This window comes from Rutilus rutilus, assembly GCF_951802725.1.
Source record: "Rutilus rutilus genome assembly, chromosome: 13".
Lineage (NCBI taxonomy): Eukaryota > Metazoa > Chordata > Actinopteri > Cypriniformes > Leuciscidae > Rutilus > Rutilus rutilus.
In genome coordinates, this window is record NC_140218.1 from 12437946 (window position 1) to 12461928 (window position 23983).

General features: G+C 36.5%; 1 protein-coding gene across 1 annotated transcript in view; it reads right to left on the minus strand.

The window, feature by feature from the left end:
* Window positions 1-7227: 7227 nt before the first annotated feature.
* The window catches only part of LOC311302385 (ankyrin repeat domain-containing protein SOWAHC), a 28729-nt gene continuing 11973 nt past the window's right edge, over window positions 7228-23983 (minus strand). The window contains exons 4-12 of the mRNA XM_084428201.1: window positions 22841-22954; window positions 20619-20675; window positions 19387-19488; window positions 19203-19214; window positions 11910-12038; window positions 11752-11803; window positions 9090-9170; window positions 8878-8967; window positions 7228-8620 (exon numbers count right to left, since the gene is read on the minus strand). Of these exons, the coding sequence (XP_084284327.1) occupies window positions 8436-8620; window positions 8878-8967; window positions 9090-9170; window positions 11752-11803; window positions 11910-12038; window positions 19203-19214; window positions 19387-19488; window positions 20619-20675; window positions 22841-22954 (822 nt within the window). The 3' untranslated portion in view covers window positions 7228-8435. The remainder of the gene's footprint in view (window positions 8621-8877; window positions 8968-9089; window positions 9171-11751; window positions 11804-11909; window positions 12039-19202; window positions 19215-19386; window positions 19489-20618; window positions 20676-22840; window positions 22955-23983) is intronic.

Below are 23983 nucleotides of genomic sequence, written 5' to 3' on the forward strand. Positions count from 1 at the left end.
AAAGTCTTTAAACTCATGATGCTTATCTCACGCTTATCCGTACTGAAGAGTGGAAAAAATATTACGGCTCCGTTTGAAATGCGCATTTTCTGGAGATGCTCTTGTGATACATCCACCAGAAATAGTTTCATATAATTAAAAATAGGCTACATTAAGTATAGCCTAGTCAACATGAAGAAAATCCGCCTGTTTAAATGATAGGATAATTTATAAAGTTTTTTCAAAAGTTAAGTCAAACTATTTATTAGTATATAGGCCTAAATGATATTATCTAATTAAAAATGTGGCCTATTTAAAAAAAAAAAAAAAAACATTTTACATGTAAAAGCCAATTCGTTTTTATTTATATACACTCTTAAAATAAAGGTTCCAAAGAAGGTTTTTTTTCACAGTGATGCCATAGAAGAACCATTTTTGGTTCCCCAAAGAACCTTTCAGTTCTTAAAATAACCTTTTTTTCTTCTTCTTCTTCTTCTTCTCTTTTTGTGCAAAGAACATTTTTTAAAAAGGTCTAAAGAACCCTTTTCCACCTTAAAAAAAAAAAAAAAAAACTTTGATGGAATGGAAAGTTCCAAGGATGTTAAATATGTCAATAAAGAACCTTTATTTTTACTAAAGAGTGTATGCTTTATTTAATCTTGTTTGCATGTAGCCTAGCTAACAATGAATTGAATGTAGCTCAGTCGGGATAAACTGAAAAGTGATACTAAAGCCATTCGGAACACCTTCAAATGTCGCACATTAACGTCTCAGAATAAACTTTTTTTTCCATCTTGCCGAGACTGTTTCATCTTTTTGTTTGAGCAAACCGATACAAGGCACAACATGACGAGCCATTATCAAAATTTGATTAGCAACACGGTGCAATGTGTGTCTGAAGCGTTTAAAAAGTAAGCAAATACACTTGAACTAATTAACACAGGTTTGAAAACTTTAGCTGCTTTGATTTGACATTAGATCTGATGTAAGTCTAAAAAAATGTAGATGTATTTAGCATGGATTGCGCGTTTGATTAATTGGTAAACAAAATAGGTTAAGCCAATCTTTCATTAAAAACGTTAGGCTTTTTTTTCTTTCTTTTTTTTTTTTTGACTATTATGGGCTATTTAGTAAGAAAAGACTAATGCATTTTTTATATTTTGATTTTTAAATAAGCATTGCTAAAAAAAAAAAAAAAAAAAAAAATAGGCTATAATAAAAAAAAGTTGTTAAAGTTATTACAAAATATTATAAATGTATAGGCCTTAACGAATCTTACCGTGATCATTTTACATACCGTTAGACGTAGGTAAAAAAAATAAAATCGTCTACACGCCGGATTTTATTTTCTAATGCAATGCATTTAAATTATTTCCTGACTTTTTTCTTTCGGTTCAAAATGAACCTGGACTATGAATTATTTGGCTTTATTGTGACAGAACATCAAACCTCTTTTAAAAGGGGATGACTTTGTTTTCGCCCGCAACAAACCAGTACAATTGTCGTAATTAAATAGGTTTAAGTGAAACAGGTGTCGACTAATGTATATGGTAATTGCAGCATAACAGATGTTAATGTAGGGAGATACTCAGATAAGATTAGAATTCCTAAACATACATACCAATGCCCTGGAAAGAAAAGCACAGCAAACAACCCGATAGCAGGGGGTGCAGGCAGTCTCTGACATTGGAAATACAAGTTTTTTGTTGTTGTTGTTGAAACTTGCTCAGTGTGGTGGCATGCATTGTTTCCTAAAACTTTGACAGAGCATCACCAAATAAAGTTGAGTCATTTCTCATGCATCATTGCATTTTATGTTTTATTTACAGCTATATAGCCTATGCTTTTGTGTGGTGAGGTTGCGTGAAGGTGTGAGACATTTTAAGGTCCGACAGACAGACAGAGAAAGAGAGAGAAAGAGAGAGAGTTTGGAAGAAGGGTGGGGTTCAGATCCCCTTGGGCCAAGAGCAAATTTACTCAAGTAGCACAATGGTCAGAACGGAGTGCAAAGAGCAAAGCTTATGCTGCATCTCTGGAGATAAGCAGCTCAGGGCTGTGATTATTGTGTTCCTCACACACTTGGCTTTCTCCTCTCTTTCCTCTCTTCTCGCACACAATACAGGTGTACTCATGTTCTGACAGGTCCAGTTAAGACTGTTTGCTCTGGGGATGTCAGTCATTTGCCGAGAGGAGAAGAGTGTGAGATAGTAGTCCAACATACTTCAGATAAGAGATGAGCTTGTTCCAGGCTTTCGCCACAGAGGCGGCAAATGAATCAAGATCAGAGCAGGGCATGAGCAGAGATTTCTCCTGAGAGCCGGATTCAATTTTTGTTTCACTCTGCTGGAGCTCATTTCAAAATTATTGTGGTTTGTATTGTGGTTAACCAAACAGACCAACCAGATTAATCAGTACAAACCAACAAGCAAAAGGGCCCAGTGCTAGCTTAGTGTTACCAGAACCTTTAAGGTCAGCCTGAATCCTCAATAACTGCATAGAAAATATAGGTGTACTGTAAAGATATTTTTATAGGTCAATGTTGTCAAATTGAGTTAATTGCATAACAAAAGATTATAAATATGTGTTTGTTTGTTCGTTTGTTTGTTTGTTTGTTTGTATGTTTGTATGTATGTATGTATGTATGTATGTATGTGTATATATATATATATATATATATATATATATGTGTGTGTGTGTGTGTGTGTATATATGTGTATGTATGTATGTATGCATGTATGTACGTATGTATGTATATATATGTATATGTGTGTGTATATTATATATATATATATATATACACACACAAAACATACATTTATAATCTTTTGTTAGATGCAATTAACTCAAAATCTATCTATCTATCTATCTATCTATCTATCTATCTATCTATCTATCTATCTATCTATCTATCTATCTATCTATCTATCTATCTATCTATACACACACAAACTTTTATATTGAATTTATATTGGATATAATTTATATTATATTACTTTTATATATATTTTATATCGATTAATCGATTTGACAACACTTTTATATATATATATATATATATATATAAACAATTTAAATGAAATCATATTGCACCATATACAGAAATAAATAAATGTGCACAAAACTTGGTGTTACTATAAGTCATACTTCAAAATGGCTGTTAAAGCATGGTAAATAAATAAATAAATAAATAAAAATCAAACAAATATATGGTAAATGTTAAAATTTTATGGTAAAATCTTGTTTTATGGATATTAAGAAAAATATCATATAGACATAAATGATAATTTTTTAGCTGTGTATTTTTTCATGTAATACAATAGAATTTTTTTTTAATTAATTAACTTCTCCAAACATGACTAAACAAACAAACAAAAATCATAGATATACTAGTGGTGAGGAAATACAACGGTTAAACATGTCAAGACAAACCAGACTGGTCTAGGTACTCCAAAACTGAAAACCAAACTATCTGTTTTTTTCCCAAATGGAATTCTTTGCAAATGGGAGGATCATCCATTGACCAAAGTATGCGTGTCCTAATGAGCTGATAATGACAATGGGCCGAGGTGTGACTTCATTTAGCGCTCATCACATACCGCTGAGCAGACAAAAGGCTTGAACATGTCATTAGAATGGCCAATAGTCAGGTGTCAATAAGACCTGTTAACAAAAGCATGAAGGGAATCCGCAGAGAGGGTTTCACACCTTCTACATGTTAGTTTTTCTTTCTGGAAGTTGTTCCTTTTTAACCCGCTCTGAGGTGAACAGAGATGCACCATTACAAATCAGACCTGCTGAAATTAAATTAAACACTGTGTATTAAGTCTGACAGTGTTATATCTGAAAGAACACCAGCTAATAAAGAAATCATCAAATCTATTTGTACTAAACCCGCAAAATGTAGAGAAAATTCATCAGATAAGTAAATAAATAGATACAGATGTTACTTTAAGGAGCTTTGATCTGAACTTTTAAAATGACTTTCAGTGCATGGTGTTGATTGAGTTATAATAAAATAACATTTTAATATGGATATAAATAAAACTGGTTATGAGTCTTTTGAATGTTACCAATTTTGGGTTGACAAAGCACTGTTTTACAGTGTAGAGAAACATAAACGTCCATTTGTGGTCTAAATTGCTCTTAACCCTTTTAAAAAGAAGTTTACTTTGATGTGGGCCATTTCAAGACAAGACGGGCCTCATTCTTGACGCCATGGCCTCGTAGAAGTGTTGCGCACCTGAAACAATGCTGTTGTTTTTAGTGTTCAAACCCCTCATTTTGAGAGCTAATGAGCTATGCCGAGGCCACAGACCTAAACAGAGGGAAGTTAGCTGAACGTGAATGTTATCAGCCTTTCTCACCTCCCCTCTATCAATCACCCCCTCCACTATCCATCTATCTTTTGTCATTTGTGTTATCAGCCCCACTCTATCACTCCTCTTTACAGAGAAGTGACATTGCAAGTACTCACCAATGGGAGGATGCCTTTGTTAGGGGTCTGGAGCAGTCCCGCCCACTCCTCTTTCTCTTTTGGGGTGTGATTTGATTGACAGCCCCCGCATGGGGTGAGTGACAGGTGGCGTTGGTTAGCCTGTGACAGCCAGCGTGGTGGTTTGAGTTTGTGCTGGGGCTTGGGGTCCTTCCACACGGTGTCTTACATGAGCATCCTTACAGTGTGTGTGGTGAGAATACTGTGCAGTGTGTGCCCATACGGCTCCCGGATTCCTGCTGTGTGTTTTACTGCCTGAATGAAAGACTGGAACGCTGCGAAACAGTACAGAACAAGAGTAAAGAGAGAACATCACAATTCGACAGACAGACAGATAGAACAATAAACTGCATGATAGGTATATAGATAGACTGAACGATAAACTGCAAGATAGATAGATAGATAGATAGATAGATAAACTACATGTTAGATAGACATACAGATAGATAGACAGACTGAACGATAAACTACTTGATAGATAGATAGATAGATAGATAGACAGATAGAACAATAAACTGCATGATAGATAGATAGATAGAACGATAAACTGCATGATAGATAGATAGATAGACTGAACGATAAACTACATGATTGATAGATAGATAGATAGATAGGATACATGTTAGATAGACATACAGACAGACTGAACGATAAACTGCATGACAGACAGATAGATAGATAGATAGATAGACAGACTACATGTTAGATAGACATACAGACAGACTGAACAATAAACTGCATGATAGATAGATAGAACAATAAACTGCATGATAGATAGATAGATAGAATGATAAACTGCATGATAGATAGATAGATAGATAGATAGATAGACAGAATACATGTTAGATAGACATACATATAGACTGAACGATAAACTGCATGATAGATAGACAGACACATCAAAATGTATTATACTGTATATAGACAGACAGACATATAGAAAGATAGAGACAGATAGATCAATAGAGATATACATAGTCAGACAGAGAGAAAGACAGATATAGCAAAATGTATTAGACAGATAAGGAAGGAAAAATAGTCAGATAGACAGACAGAAATAAGCATAGATCTAAAAAAAATTGACAGACATATAGAAAGATAGACAGACATATGCAGATAGATCAAAATGTGTTACTATATAAGACAGGTAGACAAGCAGACAGATTGATATATCAAAATGTATTAGACAGAGGAACAGAATATAAGCAGACAGAATTACAGAAAGATAGACAGACAGAAAGACAGGTTTTAAAATGTATTATGATTGATAGAGACAGACAGATTGATAGGTGGATATATACTATATATATTTACACACACATACATATATATACTAATATATATATATTTATTTATTTATTTATATACATATATACAGATCGATCAAAATGTATAGGACAGATTGTCAGACAGAAAGACAGACAGACATACAGACAGATAGCTAGGTAGATAGTCAGATAGATAGACTTATAGAAACATTAAGAAATATAAAAAAGACAGACAGATAGATAGACAGAAATATAGAAACATAGACAGAAATATGAAAAGACAGACAGTCAGATAGATAATAGATATATATATATATAAATGAATCATCTGTATAGATTGAGCATCATTGATGATTAGTGATCAGAAACATGAGGAAACTCATCCGGTATCAACGCACGGAAGCGAGACTTGCTTAACAAATGCACTCCTTATGCGGCTGTTCTCTCCTCACAATCAATACCTGGTGTGCTTGTAAGGCATCTGTGACATGACATCTACATTTTGGGTCATTTGTAAAACAAAGACTACAAGGAAGCTGGAGGCCTTGAGCTGCTGGTTTCAGTTCCCCCTCCCCGGCACAATGGCGGCCCTTAACCGCAGGGGGAGCGGCCCTCAGATGGAAATGAGCAACCAAACCAACAATGTAGCGCCTAATCTCTTCAGAGAGCTGGGAATCAGTTACACAGCAGTAGAGGCCTCTCCGTGCTTTTCACCGCAAACGCAGACACACACACACCCTCCACCCCCCTCCTGTGTAGCCACAGGCTCCCCTTACACATGGGCCAGATACAAGGTATCCCCCTGCAACAGAAGGGGCAAGAATAAGTGGGGCGTGGGGTGGGGCAGAGCCCTCAAAGCACGGGATTAGAGCTAATGTGCCCTCCCTGGGTTCTAATCTCTTCAGAGGAGCAGCGTGTTTGAGGACTGCGGGGCAGTCAGATAAGTATCTATTACAGCAAGTTCCTCTTATCCTTCAAACACCCCCATGCCCTATAGGAAAGAGGCACAAAATCACTTGCCTGTCTTCCCTCTCACTTCTGTGATACCCAAAACCCGAAAGCAATCGCTGGCCTTTTGCGACTAAGCTGGAATTAAGGGCTCAGGACCTTACGGAGGGCCGCCAGGGCCCATATTTGCTCCATCTGGGGAGCTCAAAGCAGAGCGAGCGATGGGAATCAAAGGAGGAGAGGAGAAAAGAACCGAGGAACTGTTTTTTGTCTTCTTCTTCTCTTTCTCGGGTGTCGCTGGGAAGGTGCGAGGAAGGGGATCGTGACTGAGGTGGAAGATCTGATAGGGTGTAATCTTGTTAGGGTGATCCACGAGAGTGATGAAAGAGCCGGCACGCTAGATTATGGGAAGAGCCCAGAGGAAAGGTGGGAGACTGGAGCGCAACACTTCAAATGTGTAAACTTTATGGGGGAAAGAAACTTAACAATTAGAGGAAAAATCACATAATAACGAAGAGGGGGAGAAAAAAAAAGCACCCGTTATCCAAAGTACAATTTATTTGTCCTTTTATATAAGAGAAAATAATTTACATTATGCAAATAAACATTCAGGTAACAGGAAAGGCACAAACCAGCAGATTTACTCAACATCACCCCTTTGGAATGCAAAAGACAAACTTATTGTAATATAAAAATAGGCTAAAACATACAGTTAAAGACAATAACAGCAAAAATAAAAGAAACGGCTTTAGCAAAGCATTTCAGATCTATAAAATTATACATTTCGATATTTCAAGGGGAAATAATGTAGAATGGGACTGATACCGAATTGTAAAATACTTGGCTGATATTATTTTTCACGGTCAAGAGCCTTGGTTATATCATCATAAAAGCAAAGATATTTCAAAGGCAGAGCAAGTCATTACATTTTGTTGGAAGATAATTCAAAGTTGTTGTTTTTTGCTTTAGAATAATGTATAGTGAAAAAATTATATTTTTATATTATATTATAATATAGTTTTTTTATATTGTTTATTATATGCAAAATATACACAATATGAAAATAGGGTATTTTTGGTACATTCTCGCAGCCAAAACTTTTTTTAAAGTTTTGTAAGGTGAAGATAAGGCAAATAAATGCTGAAGCTGGACTTTATTCAAGATGGAACTTAAACCTACATCTTATAACTTTTTTTTTGGTTTAAAAAAACAAAAAAAACAAAAATTGATTAACATTCTTCCTCCAAAACGTGTTTTCGTCTTACCCTGATTCACTATGGTACGCATATTATAAGCCTATTTATATTTTAGACCTGTCGGGATGGTATATATATATATATATATATATATATAGAGAGAGAGAGAGAGAGAGAGAGAGAGAGAGAGAGAGAGAGAGAGAGAGAAAAGCATTGACATATTTTGTGAAACTGAGTTCTTCATTCTTGCTAATAACTTTGGATTGTGCGATGCAGAGTAATTTAAAATGCATTGTTTCATTGCTCAGTGAAAGTTGTAAACCTTTTACCTCTTAATTGAACAGGTAGTAGAGCAGAGACATTACACTACAACATTACAACATGTCACTACAAAAGCTAATCATTAAGCTGAATCGCTACTTAAAATGTGAATGTAACTTCATCATACTATTTGTGCGGAAAAAAAGCAGCAAAGAAAACAAGTGCGTTTTCATCTGTAAACCATCCGATTGGCACTAAAGCAAGACTGAAGATGTTTGGACGTCACACAGTCTACCGTGAGAACTTTCTGGGCCTAAACGCAGGCAGCATGAGCTGATGAGCAACTGTCCTCTCCTCCGGTATGGCCGCGAGCTCCTCCGCTGAGCCCCACTTCTTCATGGAGTGAAATAATGACGTGATCTTCCTGTTCCTGCGCTCTCCGGCCTGGGTTAGGCTGTGGCACTCGCTGACTTCAGCTTGGAGAACAAACATCAAAGCAGAGTTAAGAAGAAGACCACACTGAGGATGAAATAACATGCTGGAAGGACAAATAGGGTGAAGACAAACAGTCTAAAATTGATCCACGAGGCACCCCGTAGATTCAGAGAAACCATATGCCTGCGCTAATGTGGAAAACATCCTCAGTGCTGCTGTGCCACAGGTCTGAATGGACTTAACACCCAGATGTTCCAGTGCATTTATGCATTAAAAAAAACAATGAAGTTTGACTCACATAGCTCATGGTCTTCTAATTTTGTATCCCGTAAATTGAGGTAATGATATGCAAAGCGACCGCTGTAGTCCCGCAGGTTCTCCTTAGCTCCTGTGAAAATTCAGCAAATTAAGTGTTAATAAAATGTAAATGTAAAATGAAGTCTGCTTTCAAATGAATTCAAACAGACATTCTTGAATGAACGAGATAACGTTTGTGAAGAAAATACTTACCGTACGTCCTAACCAGCAGGTCAAATATATGTCGATGTCCGTGCAGTGCTGCAATGTGCAAAGGTGTGTATCCCTGTGAGAATAAGAATCAATATAAAAGATTGTCAAGAGCATGTCTAGATCATATTTCACCTCAAAATCAAAAGAATTAAATATATATATATATTTTACAAAAATAAATGCCATTATCTTAACTATGAAGATGCACTGTGACATTATTTTCATGAGAATTTAGCCCATTTTACTCATTGTCACAGATTTGGCCACTATGACTAGTGGTTTTCCAAAGTTTTGACATTAGTACCATGGGGAAAATCTGCCATATAGATATTTTTTATATTATCTCATAATTTGGCAGCAGGAATATTAGGCTGCTGTCACTTTAAGACCTGATACACTGAGCCATTATACTGTTACACATGAGTTTTCTTTCTCAGCTGTTTACGTTCACTTAAAACATATCTGACTGTGTTTACGTGAATACCCGCCAAGACCGACTTTTTGACATTATTTTGTGTGTCTTTGACTGTTTAAGCGCAATAAGCAGTGAAAAAGAACTAATTAGTACTGAGAGATGGCTTTATGTGCTGCACTTTGGGTGTGAGCACGAAATCTGTGTGAATGAGTCAAATTATGAGCAATGCGTACAAACCCACACCGAAATTCAAGCCATGTAACACCAACAATATTCATCTGGAGCAAAAGAAATGAGTGAGTGAGGAGAGGCGGGTTTGTGTGTAACTCGCTGTCGGAGAGATGAGAGAGAGAAAGCACAGCTCGTATCGTGTGTCTGTTCTGCGGAAAATGAGTATTGGAAGCGTTTCAGATATTTCAGTATCGATATGTATTGAAAAATCGTAGTAATTTCAGGTGCCTTTTTAAAAGACTACAATTGAAAAATGTACATTATATATAAAATTCAAGCCGCCAAAGTGGGTAGTAGGAGTGACTGCGTTACACGCCACTGCTGAAATACAGCAACCATTGGTGGGTGTTAACGTTAAGCCCTGTATATTGTTAAAAATAAATCATCAGTCCTTCTTACAAAACGTTTTTGTCTTACCCTGATTCACTATTTACATTTACATTTAGTCATTTAGCAGACGCTTTTATCCAAAGCGACTTACAAATTAGGACTAAATTAAGCGAGTCATCATGAAGAGGCAAAAAACAACAACAACGCAAGAAGTGCTCAAAATACGAAGTTCAGGCATTATTCAGAGTAGCATAAGCACGATAAGTGAGGTTTTAGAGGGAAAGGTTTATTTTCTTTTTCTTTTTTTATTTTTTATGAAGTTAAGTGCTCACGGAAGAGATGGGTTTTCAGCTGTTTTTTGAATGTTGTCAGGGATTCTGCATTCCGGATGAGGGTGGGGAGAGTGTTCCACCAGCATGGAACTGTGAATGAGAATGTTCTGGAAAGTGATTTTGTGGCTTTCTGTGATGGAACCACGAGACGTCGCTCGTTGATCGATCGTAGGTGTCTGGTAGGGATGTAGGCTCGTAGGAGTGAGTGAAAGTAGGAGGGAGCTGAGCCTGTGATAGATCTGTAAGCAAGCGTCAATGCCTTGAACTTGATACGACTATGGTAAGCTTTTTATAAGCATTTATATTTTAGACCTGTCGGGATGGTTTATCGTGGGGAATTGCGTACATGCATCACTGGCCTGTCCGTGTCTCGTCATGTCCATAAATAAAGTGAAATGTGAAGGATGTGAAATGTTGTAAAAGCGACGCAGAGATGGCGTTTTTATTACTCAAAAGGTGACTATGTTTTTTTTTTTTTTTTTTTAATAGATAAATTGCCATATGTAGCTTTCTAACAGAGTTTATTGTAAAGCATTATCTATTGTGAAGGGTCATTTCATTATGGTTGTTGTAGCTCTCTGCTGCAATTTATTTTTAAGGAAGTTCCATGTCTACTTATGGCTAAAGCTATAGTAACATCTTCACCTAGATCCTTTCCATCTAAACTGGTGATATCTCTTCAGTGGATGTTTTATGAAGAGTAGGAGAGCCAAATTCATCCGCACAGTGACAACCAAAACAATGTTCTTCCGCAAAATGCATGAAGTTTTGTTTTTTTTAAAAGCTAGTAGGTTACATAGTGCACCTTTAAATACAATATCTTTTTACTATTTTCTTTTGATTTTGGAGTGATAATGTTATGTGTGACATTCACCCAAACAGAAAAAGGTTCTCCAGTGATAAATCTCACCACAAATCAGAAATGATAAGGAAACTGACGGGGCGAAGGGAAATTCGACACTCACCCCCTAGTGCCCATGTCCCAATAATAATAAAAAAAAACATATCACAAGAGAATCAGAGAGCGACAGAGAGAAGAGAAGGGGGGAGAGAAAGACAGGACACAAATTAACTGAGGTTACAGCAACAAAATCTAATGACAGAATCATAATTGCCTGGTAATTCAGTGAAATTGCTTTGCTCTGAGCCTGCTGTTGGAATACATGAAGACATTGTTTAAGGGAAGCTGTTAACATGACAGAGTTTGATTTATGAACAGACATTCTCAAACAGCGCCTGGATTCATTTGCACAGCTGGGCACCCACATACCCTTTCAGAGGAGTTATGTCAGAAGCGGACGTTTTAAAAGCGCACACTTTCTGGAAGCTTGGCACACACGTGAGAAACATTAACCCATGCATGCTGTCACATCCAGGGTGAGTGTGAGGTGAGGAGTACTTACATGCTGCGAGAGAAAAAGAGACACAAAAGTAAATGAATTTGAGAGTAGGCATATATGCATTTGTATTTGACTCAAAATGAATCGATTTTTGAGTAATATCTGTACTTACGGCCTTCGTATTGATGTCAGCTCCTGCTTCCGCCAACACTGTAGTCATATCTTCTTTACCGTGTTTCGCAGCCCAGTGTAGCGCTGTCTGTAACAGATATTGAAACATTACAATACTAAAATATATACATATTTACATAAAATATAACATTTAAATAGCATCCTCCTGTACAAAGTATGACCTATGAGCTCCCGATAAGTTAATGTTAGTGTCTCAAATTTGCTTACATTTGACCAAGAAATCATGCAAAATCATTTTAATTATTATATTATATTTCTTTTATATTTCTTTTAGTCTTTTATACAATGTATTTATTTATTCATTCATTTCTTTTTATTATTTATTACAACGTTAATGCATCACAATGGTGCAGAATCTTAAGTATTCCTTCTTCAAACATAATTTATTCATTATAATATTTATTTATTTGACTTCATTTTAATTTTTATTTAATTTTTTCTTTCACTTAATCATTTTAAATTTTTCATTATTAAATCTGACCTAGAAATTGTGACGAATCCTAATATTCCTTCTAATATTATTTTTTCATTATAATATTTATGTGTCACTTTTTATTTTAATATTTATTTATTTATTTTACTTTATTTCAATACTTTTTTAGTTTATTTTAATATTTATTCATTTTACTTATTCACTCAATTCAATTCACTTCACTTTTTTTATTATTTATTTTTTAACTCCTTGAATATCGTTTTAAAAGCATCCCAGGGTGCAGCTCATGAAATAGTTTGAAAGAATTGGTTTAACATTTTTTTGGTCACTACATTATTCTCATATGTTCGTCTCATACGTTTCAAATAGTATTATTTTTTTAAATATATAATTTGTTAATCATTCATTTTTCAAACTTTTTTTAAAATTGACAAAATCATTAAAAGTTTAATCCTAAAACTGTTTATTGGTCTTAGACTTTTGGTCATCACGGTCAATCTGAATCCTCATATTGGTTGTCTGACCAGCTTGTTTGAGCTAGTACACGATCGTCAATCCATCTGATTCATCTTGTAATACATCATTTACACTCCACATGTTCATTCTCTCCCACTAGGTAGATCCCCACCCCCCTAACGCCACGCGGTGGAGCGGCCCGTGGCTCCCATAGGCTGCCAGCGGGCCCCAGCTGTGCACAGAGGGTGTGGAGGGGACGGTTTCCTGCCATCTAATGGCGGTCTAATTACAAAACAACAAACCAGTGTGCCCACTGCGGGGGGAGCACAGGCCTGTCATGGGGTGCAAGATTGATGATGTTGGTATGACCCTCTGATGGAGGACCCACCCAGGCATCAGCCTGTTGACAAGGCCTGTCAAGAGGAGAAGGGGCCGCACAACACACACAAGCTCAGATGCTGGAGCTTCTAAACGGCCGACACTCTCAAACACGGAGAACGGAGGTGATGTCTATTGATCTCAGGCTGAGCGACACACCTCCTTTATCAGAACTCTTCACGTATCAAAATCAACCGCTTTAATGTGGCGGTGCCGTTCACAATGTTTCAGTACATGTTATTCTGAAGAAAAAAAGATATCAAACAGCATTAAAATGTAAACTTTTCTCTGCATCTGAAATGCTTCTTTTTTTTTTTACTTTTCTGCTGATGTAAGATGGGTCACGTGGGGGTGGAAAAATCACAGCTGGATGTTCACAATCCAATCAAATTGAGATGAGTAAAACCCAGTTCTAGCCTACATTATTTACTGCTGAAAATATAATTTTTTTCAAAACAGAGACAAAGTTAGACAAAAGGCAATCTCATAATCTCCATTAACAAGTTAAACGCATTCATTTGATGCCTTTTCTGTTTCTGGAATGTTAAAACAAACCTCTCAACCAATTTCATAAGCTGCATCCTTGGATGCTTTTAAAAGAATATTGAAGGAATAAATGAATAAATAACATAGTTTTGTAAAGAAATTCACTGAACTACATTTTTTATACCAATGAATTTTCTTTTTTAAATATCATAATTACTTATTTACTTCAAGCTATTTCAGCTGATATTACTAGCTCTGGAAAAAATTAAGAGACCACTGCAAAATGATCAGTTTCTCTGGTTTTACTATTTATAGATATGTGTTTGGGTAAAATTAACATTTTTGTTTTATACTATAAACTACTGACAACATTTCTCCCAAATTCCAAACCCCCAGAGCCTACAAGCCACAGTGTCTCGCACCCACTATCAGTGATGATCTGGAGGTGCTTCAGCAAGGCTGGAATCGGGCAGATTTGTCTTTGTGAGGGACGCATTTATCAAGCCATATACAAGGTTATCCTGGAAGAACACTTGCTTGCTTCTGCTCTGAAAATGTTCCCCAAATCTGAGGATTGGTTTTTCCAGCAGGACAATGCTCCATGCCACACAGCCAGGTCAATCAAGGTGTGGATGGAGGACCACCAGATCAAGACCCCGTCATGGCTAGCCCAATCTCCAGACCTGAACCCCATTGAAAACCTCTGGAATGTGATCAAGAGGAAGATGGATGGTCACAAGCCATCAAACAAAGCCGAGCTGCTTGAATTTTTGCATCAGGAGTGCCATAAAGTCACCCAACATCAATGTGAAAGACTGGTGGAGAGCATGCCAAGACGCATGAAAGCTGTGATTGAAAATCAGGGTTGTTCCACCGAATATTGATTTCTGAACTCTTCCTAAGTTAAAACATTAGTATTGTGTTGTTTAAAAATGAATATGAACTTATTTTATTTCCATCATTCGAGGTCTGACAACACTACATCTTTTTTTGTTATTTTGACCGGTTGTCGTTTTCTGCAAATAAATGCTCTAAATGACAATATTTTTATTTGGACTTTGGAGGAAATGTTGTCAGTAGTTTATAGAATAAAACAAAAATGTTACTTTTACCCAAACACATATCTATAAATAGTAAAACCAGAGAAACTGATAATTTTGCAGTGGTCTCTTATTTTTTTTCCAGAGCTGTATGTGTGTATGTGTGTGTGTGTGCGTGCGCGCGCATGTATGTATGTATGTATGTATGTATGTATGTATGTATGTATGTATGTATGTATGTATGTATGTATGTATGTATGTATGCATGCACAATATATATATTTAGATGTATCATACTGGAATGCTTTTAGTTGCAAGTCTCTTCTGCTCACCAAAACTCAATGTATTTGATCAAACATACAGTACAAACAGTAATATTATGAAATATTATTACAATTTAAAATAATGGTTTTCTATTTTAAAATGCAATTTACTCCTGTGATCAAAGCTGAATTTTCAGCATCATTACTCCAGTCTTCAGTGTCACATGATCCTTCAGAAATCAATCTAATATGCTGATTATTCTTTGAATAAATTTTTTTTGTAACATTATATAAGTCTTTACTGTCAATTTTGATCAAATGAATGTGTCCTTGCTGAACAAAAGTAATAATTTCTTTAAAAATATGTATTTAAAATGGCAGCGTATGAACCAGAAGCGGCATCTATCAACTATGATTTTAGTAACTGACCAAATTTAAGACATTTTTACACCTGCTGTCACTAAAAAAGCCGAAAAATAGTTTTTATTAACTAGGTCCTACTCGTTGACAACAATGTACTACATTCTGAAATGTTTTTGTACGCGCACATTTTCATTTGTACACAGTACGCAACATATCTCCACTATTGTGTATTCTTAAGCACATGTTCTGTACTAAAGGGAGGGTCCTGTCTACTGTAGGTGTTTCCAGTCCGGCTCGCAGGACATATTGTGATAGATGAAGTCTGGTTCCCCTATCAGCCGCTCTATTGTTTCCACTGTCGCACCCTTGAGATGGATTGGCCGGCACACATGCTTGACTGACAGCCCGACAGGTCTCATGGAGGCTCGGCGTGACGGACGACGGTCAACAGGATGTGACGTCTCCTACCCTTGTTCCTCAGGTTCCTGTTTTGGCCTGGCGGGGATCCCTTAACTCTCACTAACCAAATAGCACCTTTGTGATGACTACCAAAAGAGACATATTCACTGCGGCTTTTAAAGAAGAGAGATGAATAAACGATGTACTCACAAACTGGGAAAGGAGGAAGTCCGGGAAGCATCAGGAAAGGATGACATGTTGGAGAAGGAGACAAAAAAGAAAGAGATGAGCGCACAGGTGGCTTTTCATTTACACTTATCTTGTTGGTGGACAGAAAGCGAGCGGTCCTGCTCGAGTGGCTCAAAGGAAGCAGTGTTTACGTTGCATCTGAGATCGCGACTGTTTATTTATGGGCTTCACTGCGAGAGGTTGAATTGGAATTTCCCCCAAAGGAGCTTCCAACGTGTGAAAGGAAAACAGAGATAATGCGCGTTGTGTCGGGTTACGGGCTCGGGGTGATGTGTAACTTTAGCGACCGAGAGGCTAAAGGCAAAGCTTAGCTACTTAAAACTTAAGACGTAAACAATAGAGGTGGCAGAAAAGATCCAAGGACAGCAAAAAATGAGCATCTTTGACAGCTACACTGTAAAAAAAAAACAAAAAAACTTTTGTTTTGTGAGACAAACTCTATTTTCTATTGAACTATCCAATGTAGAAAAAGTTGACGACATAAAATGTTAATTAAAGTAATCTTTTTGGCCATTCAGGTTGATCACTGTTGATGCACTTTAATAATTTGTATTTTTGGTCAAAGCATGGGGAGTTATGATGACAAATTTGTTAATCAGAAATAATAGATGTTTTCGCTCTGTAGCGTTTATGTAGTGTTTTTGATTATATTTTGCCAGCACATATACACAACTTGCTTTGGCGTATAGAACATACATAAATACATATACAAGTTAGACAAACTAAGAAAGTTCTACATCACTATTATATAATGTCAATGTATATTAACTTAAAATGCAAGCTGATTGAACATGGATCTACAAATAAAAAAACATTAATTTTGAGTTTATAGAACTTACTATATTGTGTTAGATGAAAGCACAGACCCACTTTAATTAAGTTGGTACAACAATTTCTCCATAAGTTGAACAAGGCCCCCGTTACTCACGGCGAAGTTCTTTTTACTTTTTTGGTTAAGGGTAAAAAATAAGTCAGTATATAGTTAGCGAACATCCCGACGCCGTCCACGCTTTTGGGAGCAGAGTTTAGATGAATATGTAAATATGTGCTGCACGCTTTCCTCTCAACAACAAAAATGACAGTGGTGAGAAAACAGCAGTTAAGAAAGCATCTGATCATAGCGATGTGGATGTTTCCACAATCTCTGCAATTTGGCACTCAAGTCAAGTCACGTGACGTTTATTTATATAGCACTTTATACAACAGATTGCTTTAAAGCAAGCAGCTTCACAGCATTAAACATGAAAAAACAGTGTCAGTGTCTCTTTCATTTAGAATTACAACTTCAATTTCTACTATAAAGCAGCTCTCCGGTGTGTTCATGTTTTTACTTGTGGACATCTGACCTCAGTAAACTAAACAGAAGAGATGAACTGGAGAACACTTCCACGACAAAGAGGGCGGAGCCTCAGAGCCACACCCATCTATTACATAATCGCCATGGACCAATGGTAGTTTGAAGGCGTTTACCAGCCAGAGCGAATTTTACTGGCAAGTTTGCTTTGGAAAGCTGCTTCGAACTTCAGAAACAAACTCCAAACGAACTTTTCGTATATCGGGGCATTTAACGCAAAGGTTTTGAGTTTTCTCTTACAGCGCAGAAGGCAAAATGCCAGAAAAGAAGTCGGATGACCTCTTAAACCGACGTCTCGCAAGCGCGGTCGCCCTGTACCAAGTCAAGAAGAGCTGGCTCACTTGGCATGCCTCTTGGTTCAGGAAGGGGGGCATCAAAGCCACCTGGGGGTCAGACTTACCACCTTCCTGGGGACATGGCGGCGATTGTTCTCCAATTAATCCCAGCCTGCTCTATTACTTTCAGATTATCTTTAAGTGGTTGAAGTCTTTGAGGTGAGCCCTAATCTTCCCGCACTTCAATGGCCGCCGTTGTATCTTGTCTGCGCGGGGAAGGCGAAGGGCTTAGAGGTTCTTAGAAGGTGGTCTGACACAGGACAGTGTGAGAACTCCGGCCCAGGCAGCGACCACAAACACCGACTCAAAGCTCTTAAGCGCACAGGGGGGACAAATAAAAGGATTTGAGCTTGTTTTTGGGGGGTGAAGGAGCTAAAAAGCTATCTTTCATAATCCTTCTGAAAATAAGCCTTTGAAATGCATGATTGGGATTGAGCTTTGCTCTTTGGTCTGTGTTGCACCTGGGTACGAGAGTGGAAACTGTGGAAAGTCGGTAACCTTGCGAGGAGTCACAGGGAATCGGCGGTCCATAACTATGTACGTCGCTGACAAGCTGCTCACCGCGCTGGCAAACATTCACATGCACTGTAACGGACTCAACGATCATCACTAATGAACTGAAGCAATGATGCTTAAAAACAGACAGTGCTGAGGAGGAACTAACTATATTTTTATTTCATACTTATATGTAGCTTTTCCAACAAGTAATAAAACATGATTGAAAGTGATCCTGGCTTGGAAAACTATATAACAGTTTCCCCAACACTTAAAAAGGAAGAAGACAAAATTCAACTCACCCCCTTTTAGAAGACAAATCCAGGAGAATTAAAAAAAAAAGAGAGAGAGAGAGAGAAAAAACCCCATTAATGAACAATTTGATGTACAATCACAAAATTAGGATTCATACAAGTACTACATACTTGTAGAGGTTTTGATCTTGTGTATGATACCAGTCATGTTTGGACACATCTACTTATTATTATTATTATTAATAATAAAAAATTTCACATCTGAAATTTTAGAAGATCAGTCAAGTCATTAAAACTAAGAAATATCACAAATGGAAGTATGTATTGATAACATTTTTTTTTTTAATCATGAGCTGCATCCTAGGACGCATTTAAAACAGTAATAAAGCAGAAATATGTACACACACATACACATATACATGTGTCTGTGTGCGCGCATGAGTGTGTATACACACATTTATACACACACACACATATATATATATGAGCAAGAGTGATGTCAAAGAGAAAGAGTGAAATCATTCTAATGTGTGTATATATATATATATATATATATATATATATATATATGTATATGTGTGTGTGTGTGTGTGTGTATATATATATATATATATATATATACACACACACACACACATACATACATACATATATATATATCTTATGCTGAAGTTTTTAATATTATGAGAAATATTTATTTAACCATGCATTCCCAAACTTTTAGCTGGTAGAGTAAGTGTAGTGTTGTATGATTGGTTGCAAACTTACTGAGGTAAAGTCCTGGTTTGTTCCGAGCATGTGAAAAGACCAAGAAACATTAATTATTAAAAGTGAGTTTATGATATGAGATGCATGCATTCTAATCATATAGGGCATTTATGCATTCTGGCGGAGAGGGGCACATTATACGACACAGGACACATTTTAGGAGAGAATATAAAGCTCTCTTCACCTTTTTATTAGCCAGAGAAGAGTCTTGTTTCAGGAGCTGAATGAGATGAGACAGTTTGCCACTTGCTGCCGAGAAGATCCACTCTTTCTCAAGAGGATCCAGCTATGAACGAAATAAACGAGAAGCCACATACATTATTGAAATTACACTGAAAACAAATGTTACAAATATTCAGTATCAGTTTGGGTTTTTAAAGATGTTTTATGTTTTTGTCTCTACTGCTCACCAAGGCTGCATTTATTTGATCAAAATACAGTAAAAACAAGAATATTGTGAAGTATTATCACGATTTAAAATAACTGTTTGAATAATATATTGTAAAATGTAATTTATTCCTGCGATCAAAGCTGAATTTTCAGCATCATTTATCCTGTCTTCAGTCACATGATCCTTCAGAAATCATTCTAATATGATGATTTGATACTCGAGAAACATTTATTATTATTATTATCAAGGTTGAAATCAGTTAATATCTTTGTGGAAACCATGATACATTACTTCAGGATTCTTTGATGGCAAAAAAAGCATTTATTTGAAACATAAATCTTTTGTAACATTTATTTATGTGTTGGTGGTGGGTATCATCACAAAAGAAATGAAAAGAAAGTAGAAGAAGAAAAAGTGAAAAAAATTTGGACAAATTACGCCTTTAAAAAAGAAATGTTTAATGTATTAAATGATTTGAGAGATAATAAAGCATAAAAATCTTTTGTAACATCATAAATGTCTTTACTGTCACTTTTGATCAATATAATGTGTCCTTACTAAAAAAAAGTATTAATTTCTTTCTTTCAAATAAGTATTGACCTCAAACTTTGTAGTGTATTGTCTTAGCAAATGCCTTCTTACCAAGTAACCTTCAGAAAGTCCACATAATTCAAAACATTTACCATGGTAAATCTATTTGATTCCACCAAAAAGGTAAAATAAGTAAATAATCATTTAGCAGATGCTTTTATCCAATGCAACTGACAGTAATTCTTACAGGGAGGAACTTGGAGTAAGCTGAGCTTAAGTGTCTTTTTGTTTTTTTACTGTCAAATTACTGATAAATTAATATTGGATCTCTTAAAGACAGTCTAGCAATTTTTCTGTGGTTTAATTGATGACAGTGGTGGATAAAAACCACAGTTTTATTGTAGCAACAGTAACTACAGAAACAAAAGATATTTTACTGTAACTATTTCATAATAAATGTTTCTTCTAATGTGTGTATGATTTATTATACTCACAGCCACAGCGGTGGATCCCAAACTCCCCCCGCAATCCTCATCCTGCTCAGATTCACTCTGGGAAAGAAATCGGACATGATACGATTGAAATCACTCACAAAAAACACCTGGAAGTATCACCTGGAACACGGAGGAGTCAGTGTGAAACTGTACAGTTGGTAACATAAATAATCTGAGATGCTAGAGTGGGCGTTTGGGTTCGGAAGCCACGTGCTTCCTCTTCCTGTTCTGTACTTAAGATATGAGGGGAGGGAAACCCAGCGCTGTCCAGAATTAAACAACGTTGGTAGCAAATAAACAAGGTAAACAGCCCACAAAGATATTAATAGGCCCCAACAAAGACGCAGCAAACACAGGAAACACCCATAGTGCCGCTCTATTTATCAGTACGCAGACTTACACTGAATACTAGAAACAAAACTTCCAGGGACGTTTACCTCAAAATTCACAATAAATCTGTTCATTTAAATGGAAGGACGGTAAAAACAAAGGATAATTCCTCCAATTTGACCTCTTCTCAGGTCACACGACCATTAAAAAATGCTTTAAACCCGGTGAACGATTACCTTAGCCAAATTTACCTAACTATGTCTTTTGTTTTTTTTATCGTACGCTGTTTTACCAGAATCTACCCACTTTGTGAGCCAAAGAGAAGGTGAATTTCTCTTTATGTACCAAAGTGTCAGTCACACTGATTAATGTGAGGGAAAAATGGAGCGGTTGGGTCATTTTTGCAGTGCACGTGCTTGCTAATTGTTCTCAGGACAGCGATGGAGTGTCCGATCGGACAGTGGGAAAACACTTGAGCTCTTTCATATAGGCTACACTAACAAGGCCTCTTTTCCTAAAGACTGCAAGGAATAATTGTTTACCTGTGCTTAAACAGGAACTAAGCCAGACATATTTCCTTTTAAAACAAGAATGAAAAGAATGAAACTGGGCAGGTGAGTGACTAAATAATTGCATGCAAAATTATGATTATTTTTCCATCTGAAAATCAACCAGAAAGTTAAGCAATAATCACAGTAGCGTAACCCGAACGCAGTGATGGATACAACAACAAAAGAGATTTGTTACATTGTAAAATATTCAAATATGTAGCCTAACCACATTTTATGCAGATGATTTGAGCTTCAGTGCATCATATTAATAATTCTCAAGAAGGACTAGTCAGTTTTGTCTCGCTTCTTAGAAAGAGCTTTCGGGCGTGAAGAGCTTTCAAGTGTGAATCAAGTTTGCAAGTGTTGTGGTTGAAAGAGAAACGTTTAACGCAAAACAAAACCTTCCACGTCTTAAAGCTCTAAGAGCAAAATACAAAAAGACTCAATATGATTAATAAAATAATAATACGCATCAAAATAAAGCACAAAATCTCATGTTCCAACATTATGCCGTTATAATACATGGGATTTATCTAGCCGCATCTCAGATTGATCTGCATACAAATGTTTGGAGGGCACAGATGATACTTTTCTCTATAATGAGGTGGAGCATGTTGCTGTTTTGCACAACAATAGAAAGCTTCATTCAAATGTAAATGAACGTGTCTTTCATGCTGTCACCCCTGGCTGAAATATGGCCTCTCAAATCCAGCTAATTATTCTGGCGCCACCTTTTGGTAAGTCTTAATATTACAGATATCAAATGAGCAGCTTGTTTGTGGTGAATTACTGTGCCAGCTTTTCAATGAATGACAAATAAGGATGAGCAAATAAGAGCAATGACAAATAATACGTTTATCTTAAGGAAAAATATATTTAAAACAAATTTAGAATGTACTAAGTTCTTATAAATGTCATTTTCATGTAATATTGATGTGGTTTCATACTGGTGTCATGTTATCCAAAACATAAAAAAAAAAAAAAGGGGTGTAATAATCAAATATAAAGTTATAACATTCAACACCCTGTGCGAGTACACATTACTATCATCATTTTCAAAAGAGTTCTCAAATATTTTCAATACCTTTTCTTCTAAATCATGAATATCTTGAAGTTTTCTGGGGTTTCACAATTTGACAAGCTGAACAGTCATTGTCTGTATGAAATTCATTTTATGCATTTTTAAATGTATTAAACTAATACATCCTGAGCTTTCTATGTTCAGTGCTTTTATGACAACTAAATCATTACCAGTTCTTCTATTTCAGACAAAGCAAACCAAACATCTTAAATAGTCTGTGATCAAAATAAAAACATAAAAACAGATAACTTGGCTCTAACCTTTGACCCTGAGTCCTTGTCGAGTTCATCTTCTCTGTCTGACGCTGAAAGCTCCTCCGTCAGATGCTCTGGTTTCTCTGCCTCTGCTGGCGGTGAGAGGGTGCTGTCTGACTGCTAACCACAAGAAAAGGAGAAGTTTCACTAAGATCACTTGGTAAGGATCACTTCACTGCACTCAAAATCAGCTGATGCTGACAAAACATCAAGTTTATGGACCAAAAGTACGGTGGCTGAGAGAGCACAACATGCTGCAACTGAAAAAAAGGCATGCAAATAGAAAAAAAAAACACCAGCAAATTAAGAAAGCAACTTGATCAGTTTGACAACACATGTGCTGCAAATACTCACAACGTACATACGATCAGGATGTTAAAATAAACACAAAAAAACCCTCACTTTTCAGGTCATCAACAACACCACTGACTAGTAGACGATGAACAGTAAAGCATGTCCCAGCCAGGTTTGTCACTTTTTGGCGTTCCCTTGAAACATTTCTGTTGTGGTCCGTGCTATTTGCAGCTCATTTCTGTATTTGGTTGAGTTGTGAGTATTTGTAGCTCGTTTCTGTATTTGGTTGAGTTGTGAGTATTTGCGGTACATTTCTGTATTTGGCTGCGTTGTGAGTATTTGCAGCACGTTTTTGTATTTGGTTGCGTTGCGAGTACTTGCATTGAGTTTCTGTATTTGGTTGAGTTGTAAGTATTTGTAGCTCGTTTCTGTATTTGGTTGAGTTGTGAGTATTTGCAGCACGTTTTTGTATTTGGTTGCGTTGCGAGTACTTGCATCGCGTTTCTGTATTTGGTTTAGTTGTGAGTATTTGCAGCACATTTCTGCATTTGGTTGAGTTGTGAGTATTTGTAGCTCGTTTCTGTATTTGCAGCACGTTTTTGTATTTGGTTGCGTTGCGAGTATTTGCAGCTCATTTCTGTATTTGGTTGAGTTGCGAGTATTTGCAGTGTGTTTCTGTATTTGGTTGCATTGTGAATATTTGTAGCACGTTTCTGTATTTGGCTGCGTTGTGAGTATTTGCAGCTCATTTCTGTATTTGGTTGAGTTGTGAGTATTTGTAGCTCGTTTCTGTATTTGCAGCACGTTTTTGTATTTGGTTGCGTTGCGAGTATTTGCAGCTCATTTCTGTATTTG